The following is a 7,175-nucleotide window of genomic DNA, read 5'->3' as shown; positions in this document are numbered from 1 at the left end:
AAAATAATTAATTAATGAGAATTAATTATTATTTAAATAATGTGATTATTTAAATTTGAATTTGAATCATGAACATAATTTAAATTTATCATTTTAAACTTATTTGATAAGTTGTTCAATTTAGAATTCAAATTAATTTAAGTTTGACTTAAATTCGAATTTGAATTTGAATTAAAATTGGACTACAGGATAAAGGATGATTTTTTCTCTTCCTTCCCTATTTGAGATTGGCGCCACACACAGTGTAAAAAACCCTAAGCATGGCCGGCCACACAAGGATAAGGTTGAGGAGAATTTTTGTTCAAAATTCAAACATGAGAGAGAGATTTGATTCATTCCAGAAGTTGGACTTCTACTCTATAAATAAGATATGATGAAAAATTGCGCGTGATAATTTTTTAACCTAACTTAGTGAGGGCTAGCCGAATTCCTATAATAGAGAGAGAAGGAAAAAAAAAATTTCTCCCAAAAAAAAAAATCCACATCGTGCATGCGTTGGTGTTTGTGGAAAATTCGAGTGTTTGATCAAACCCGTTTTTAGTCTCGAGTGTGCCCACACACACGTCTACGTAGATTCAAGGAATTGACGTGGAAGACTTTGGTTTTCTAAACACAAGGCTTTGGAGCAAGGATCGTTCGTGGTCAAAGAACTCAAGTTATCATCCGAGTCGGCCTCCAGGTATTTTTTCTAATTGAGTTCTTGATATATAAATTAATGTGATTAATTTATTCGTGCATAAATTAATATAATCTATAGAGTATCTTAAAAGTTTATGAAAATTTTTGTTATACTTGATCTGCCTCCCACTACGCTTCTGCATCCGAATTCGATTCGGTTAAAAACATTTATAACCGTGACGTAGAAAAGCAATGCATACCGTAATAAAAAATCCAAGTAAATTTCTAGTAATGTATTCTCTCTTTGTTTTTTTTTTTTTTTTTTTTTTGTGCGTAGAAAATAGTAATGTATTGCCTTGCTCCTTATATTTAACTAATAACTATATCCACTAATCCAGCCAAAAAAAAAAGCAAAAGAAAGAAAACGAAAAATAACTATTTAGTGTTATGACAGCAGGAGAGATACTCAAACTAAGCCCATTTTTGATTTGTTGGTTCAAATTTTATTGATTTGAATTTTTTATTTGATTAAAAAATTTAAACTGTGTACTTTAAATTGATGTTTGAATGTACAGTTAAAAATTTAATTTGAATATGGAATAATATTTGAATTTGTATTCGTGTTTAGTCTAATAATGGCTTTGATATATCTGTCATGTAGTTTTAGTATTTTCTTTGTAATAATTGTGGTGGTTCTCCTGTCATTTGAGTTCGTTTTTAGTTTATTAGATTCAGGTCTTGGCGAGTTAAAAGATCTACTAGTTATGAGTGTAGACGAAGATGTTGGGGGCCTTAGAGCTACACGTTATATGCACTCAATGGATCGAAAGCTCTATTGACTGCTGTGATTTTAAAAAGAGCCTTATGTGTGTCAACACCGACTCAATGTAAGCTGAGGCTTTAAGCAATAAGTTTTTAAGAGGCCTTTTAAATTGAAAAATTTAGTTAACCAAAATTTGAGCATTTATAACTTTTTTTTTTAGACCTTCTCTGGTAGGACAATAAAAAATATACATATACTTTTCTATTTTTAGCCGTCAAATACGTATAAGAAATTATATATTATGCATAATTTTTTAATTTAATGTGATTTTAACTCTAACAGTCAGAAATTAACATTACAGGTAGGACTAGCCTAATAAAGAATTTTTTTTGTTTTGTTTTTGGAGCAATAACATATCAAGTACCATGTTATATTGATTTGATAAAATATGTAAGAAGTTCATAAATTTAAAAGGACGCAATAAGGTAAATCCCAACATTTGAAAGAAGGTGAAACTTAAGAAATAAAAAGATGAAACGCATGATAAAAATAATAGACCTAACAGGGAGATAATTAAACTTAATAATAATATATAGCTGTGAAACTAAAAGCAATAAAAAATTTTCGTGAGCTAAATTTACTTTCTATAAATACGTATCGTACATATGATTTTTTTTTATTTTTTATATATAAATGGCACTCTCCTCTAAGATAGGTTGAGATAAAATAAAAAAATAAAAAAACCGATTGAAATTAATTGCAGAATAAGAAAGTACAAGTTGCATGTATAACATTAAGTAAGATGCAAAGCTAATTTCCCTAATGAGAGATGGGGACTTAGGCAATGGCCTAATTGGCTTTACCATTCAGCCGACACTGATATGTCGAGAAATTTTTTCAATATCAAGTCTCGTCTTAGTGTGTGTTTCATAATTAAACCGGTTTTTATTGAGTGTTTTATATTGTGTATTACATCATCATTCACATTATTATTATTAAGGTTTGTAAGACTTTTTTATTTAATGAAGTTCAATCTTCAAAAAAGAAAAAACACATAACTAAATTGATGGCTTGACATTTTAATTACAGTTTATATTAATCACTGCAAGTAGCCCCGCATGAAAATTAATTTTTATAACCTCAAAATAAAGAGTATTATATAAAATGAAAAAAATCCATATATTTTTATATAAGACGAAATTAAACCGCAACGTACCGCACCCAAACTTCAACCAAACACCAGTATAATTGAACCAAGAGGTCTTAAGCCAAAAATCTATCTTTTGTTTAGCTTTTATTACATTATTCGCATTATGACGTGTCCTGTTTTGGCGAATGGAGAAAGAATCTCCATTTCTGATTGGCGATTGCTCTTCTGGTTCAGAGTCAGCCACCATGGCCAAAAGTCCGGCCACAGAAATCGTCACTCTCTAAAACCTTAATTTTAATTTAATTTCTCCCATTTCTTCCTTTTAAATTATAAGTTTCTTCCCTCTCGATTGTCCGACAAAAGCTTCTTACAGAGATTCCAATGTCGTCCTCGTTTTCTGTTTCCATGTTACTCAGAACAGAGCTCTTCAACTCCGGAGCCAACTCCAACAGGCTCAGTATTGCCCCCTCAAGAACTTTTCATTACAGTAATTGCTTTCCTCTTTTCTTCACCTTTTATTTATTCTATTTTTTCCCCTGTTTGGTTCCTGAGATTTTTAAATTTTTTTTTACTTTTTATTTTTTTTTGTTTTTTTGTTTAGAAGGAAGCAAATGTGAAATGAGTAGAAGAGGTTTTGCTCTCAAAGGAATAGTGGCTTCTGGGGTTTCAGTCGTGGCTTCTTCCTTGGCAGCTCAGCCGGCTCAAGGTTAGTTTTCTAGACCTTATCATAAATAATTGCATAATACACCCTAAATTTATTTTTTCAATTTTGACAAATTACACATATCGTGTCATGAATTGTCAATTGATAACGCTCTAACTCTCAATTGCTACAGATTTTAAAGTTTGAGGTGTATTATGTAAAAAATAAAGTGTTTAGGATGTAACAATGTAATTTACTCAAAAAAGACATATATATATATATATATATATAGTACGATATTTGAACCGTCATATTTAACATCAAGTTAAATTATTACACTTTACTTGATGTTATATGATTCAGTTAAATTAAAAACCGCGTTCAATCAATATGGTATTTTTTATACTCTCATGAATTCTCTATAGTTGCATTAATTACGGACCACATTTATTATCAAACCTTAAAAAAACCTACTAACATAGTTCTGTATTGATTTTCATTAAATCATTATGATTTTCTTAGTGTGATATAATCCTGATATAAGTTGATGATAAAAAAACTGCGTTTAGAATACTCTATAGTTGTATTAGGAAAATGGATTTTTCTAGTTAAGCCCGAATTTTGTTGATGTAGGTGTTGAAAGATTGGTTTTCAAACCGGATGGCTATAATTTTTGGACATGGCGTGGTCACAAAATCCATTATGTTGTACAAGGAGAAGGCTCTCCGGTTGTTCTTATTCACGGTTTTGGTGCTTCTGCATTTCATTGGAGGTTTGTTTTTCTTATATGTATTTTATGTGGAATTGCTGGTTTAAAGTTCTTAGCTTTATTTGTTGGATACGAATATTCCATTCCTTTATTTGCTTGTGTTATAATCTTCAATAATGTTTCTGCCACACTTTCTAAATTCAAGATCACAAGTTCAACCCAACAACACAGTAAACCAATCACAAACAAGCATATTCAATAATAACACGAGATTTATAGTGGTTCATAGGCTTAATCCACTGAAAACCAAGAAAATGTTACAAGGAATTTGTTTTTCCTCACTTTCTCACACTCCAAACAGACATAATTCCTACCAGAAAACCTCTCATTAGAATATCTCGGAGCCCATTTTTTTTTCCCAGAGAGAAATACCACTCAATTCTCTCTGAATTCTAATACAAGTATTATACATTCAGAATTAAGACTAAAGTCAACTAACCCCTTGAACTCAAACGGTCAATTCCTTCCGAGAACATTCTTCTAACTGTCATTACCATCCTGTTCTTTTCAAACCAGACCATGTCTTTCCCGAACCATGTCGCGTATCTTCAAGCGAGCTATCGGATGATTATTAGTTGACCAAACATAACAATTAGAATGATAGGCAATATTCTTATATTTATGTTTTTATTATGCTCTTTGTCTCTTAACCCTCCTACCATATATTCCAATGTGCAGGTATAATATTCCAGAATTGGCCAAAAGGCACAAGGTTTATGCCATAGACTTGCTGGGATTTGGGTGGAGTGATAAAGCAATTATTGAGTATGATGCCATGGTCTGGAGAGATCAAGTGGTGGATTTCTTGAAGGAGATAGTGAAAGAACCAGCGGTTTTAGTTGGAAACAGGTAAACAGAGTCTTCTATTTAGTACTTTCTTAAGTTGCCACCGGTTCGTTTTGATCACCAAGGTAAAAATAAGAAAATGGTTTTGTCTAAGGCTCAAGAAATGAGCTTTGGGATAATAAAATTCTCATGAGAAATTTTATGTTCTATCTCATTTATATACCGTGAAAGATGGCCAAGTCACTAATGAAGAGTGTGCTATTGCTACTTCTTGTATTCTGATTTGCTGCTCTTAAGATATTGGTGGTTCAAAACTAGACATGATGTAATATTATTATAACTATATGACGGTCAAATTTTCAGCCTTGGAGGATTTACTGCTTTGGTTTCAGCAATTGGGTTGCCTGAGCAAGTTGTCGGAGTCGCATTGCTAAATTCTGCAGGACAATTTGGAGATCCAAACAACAAAACTAGCAAGCCTGACGAATCAACATTACAAAAAGTTCTCTTGAAGCCACTTGAGGAAGTTTTCCGGCGTTTAGTGCTTGGATTTCTGTTCTGGCAATCAAAGCAGCCAGCTCGAATAGAATCTGTCTTAAAAAGTGTAAGTCGCTCACTTGGCTTCTCTTTTGCATAAAGTGTGCTTGAGAATAGATTCCAAGTGAATAATTTAACATGCAGAAAAAAATTATCATTTTCTTCCCCATTCCACGTAAAAACTATAAACTATGGTTGATCTTTAGCCATAAATGAAAATACATGGTGCCAAGGAAAAGGATAAGAAAGCTTAAGAATATGATGCACTTCCTTGTGATACACAGGTGTATATAAACACTTCCAATGTGGATGACTATCTTGTGGAATCTATAACCATACCAGCAGCTGACCCCAATGCTGGAGAAGTTTATTACAGGTTTGTGTTGACGTTTTCCTCTTTGTGTATACATGTAACTTAACTTTCGTATTTACAAAACCATGTGTATATGTACATCTCGAACATCTAGACTTTTTCTATAAATGCTTCATCGTTTTCGATGTCCTTTTTCTGCACAGATTGATGAGCAGGTTCATGTTAAATCAGACCCAATACACTCTAGACAGTGTCTTGAGCAAGATGTCTTGCCCACTTTTGTTGCTGTGGGGTGATTTGGACCCATGGGTTGGCCCTGCCAAGGCTAAGAGGATCAAAGAGTTTTACCCGAATACGTCTCTGGTAAATTTCCAGGCCGGGCACTGCCCACACGATGAAGTCCCGGAGCTTGTTAACAAGGCTTTACTAGACTGGTTGTCAACTCTACCCACACAAGTCTCTCTCCAAACAGTTTGAACATTCCAAAAATTATGAAATTTAGCCGCAACAATCCTTACATTTTTCTAAGCATGTCTGTAAAAAATGGCCTCAAAAAAAGAAAAAAGAAAGATGATGTCAAAAAGCCCCCAGCGCGCAGTGGGGCGCCCAGAGGCCGGGAGGGGTAAAAAATTTAAATTTTTATTTATGTTTTGCATTCTAAAATTAATACATGATTTTTAGGAAATAATGCAACAAGTGGCACCATTTTTTTGATAAATATTCCATTTTTTATGATTTTCACTATTTTTTATCTTTGAAAAATAAAATAAAATAAAAATGACGTCAAAAATTTTGAAATTTTACAAACACGATCCTTATATTTTTCTGAGCATGCCTGCAAAAAATGACCTTAAAAATGAAAAAAAAAAATGATTTCAAAATGTCCCGGGCACGCGCAGTGGAGTGCCCAGAAGCTGAGAGGGGTTAAAAATTCACATTTTTATTTATATTTTACATTTTAAAATTAATACATGACTTTTAGGAATTAATGCAATAAGTGGCATCATTTTTTGATGAATATTCTATTTTTTTTTTCTAATTTTCTCTATTTTTTGTCTTTGAATAATAAAATAAAAACGATGTCAAAAAATTATGAAATTTTACGGACACAATCCTTACATTTTTCTGAGTATGCTTGCAAAAATGACCTTAAATAATGCAAAAAATGATGTCAAAAAGCTCCCGACGAGTGCAGTGGGGCACCCAGAGGCTGACAATTCAAAACATAAATAAAAATATAAATTTTTTATCCATCCTGGCCCTTGGGCGCCCCACTACGCGGGTCGGGGGTTTTTTGATAGCGTTTTATTTTTTTTTTTGTCATTTTTTACAGGCATGCCCAGAAAAATATAAGGATTGTGTCTGCAAAATTTCATAATTGTTTGACGTCATTTTTATTTTATTTTATTTTTCAAAGTCAAAAAATAAAGAAAATCATAAAAAATAGAATATTCATAAAAAAAAATGGTGCCGCTTGTTGCATTAATTTCTAAAAATTGTATATTAATTTTAGAATGCAAAACATAAATAAAAATGTAAATTTTTTACCCATCACAACCCATGGACGCCCCACTACGCGGGCCGGGGGCTTTTTGA

At 32.4% G+C, this 7,175-nt stretch overlaps 1 protein-coding gene across 2 annotated transcripts; it reads left to right on the top strand.

The window, feature by feature from the left end:
* Positions 1–2,698: 2,698 nt before the first annotated feature.
* Positions 2,699–6,121, top strand: LOC21409461 (pheophytinase, chloroplastic). Of its 2 annotated transcripts, none has more exons than XM_024177177.1 (7): positions 2,699–3,018; positions 3,136–3,237; positions 3,808–3,946; positions 4,622–4,792; positions 5,093–5,333; positions 5,551–5,642; positions 5,783–6,121. In XM_024177177.1, exons 1-7 carry the CDS (start codon positions 2,913–2,915, stop codon positions 6,054–6,056), a joined length of 1,125 nt encoding a protein of 374 aa, XP_024032945.1. In that variant the 5' UTR covers positions 2,699–2,912; the 3' UTR covers positions 6,057–6,121. The 2 variants fall into 2 exon arrangements, with proteins under 2 accessions (XP_024032945.1, XP_010113484.1); XM_010115182.2 differs by having other exon boundaries at positions 3,133–3,237.
* The last annotated feature ends 1,054 nt before the right edge of the window (positions 6,122–7,175 follow it).

The sequence above is a fragment of the Morus notabilis genome, unplaced genomic scaffold, assembly GCF_000414095.1.
Source record: "Morus notabilis unplaced genomic scaffold, ASM41409v2 Scaffold184, whole genome shotgun sequence".
NCBI lineage: Eukaryota > Viridiplantae > Streptophyta > Magnoliopsida > Rosales > Moraceae > Morus > Morus notabilis.
This window is presented reverse-complemented; position numbering and strand designations above follow the sequence as displayed.

Coding starts and splice junctions, on each gene's coding strand:
- LOC21409461 (XM_010115182.2), top strand. CDS start 2,913: ATGTCGTCCTCGTTTTCTGTTTCCATGTTACTCAGAACAGAGCTCTTC. Junction 3,947..4,621: donor GCTTCTGCATTTCATTGGAG/GTTTGTTTTTCT, acceptor TCCAATGTGCAG/GTATAATATTCCAGAATTGG. Junction 4,793..5,092: donor GCGGTTTTAGTTGGAAACAG/GTAAACAGAGTC, acceptor TCAAATTTTCAG/CCTTGGAGGATTTACTGCTT.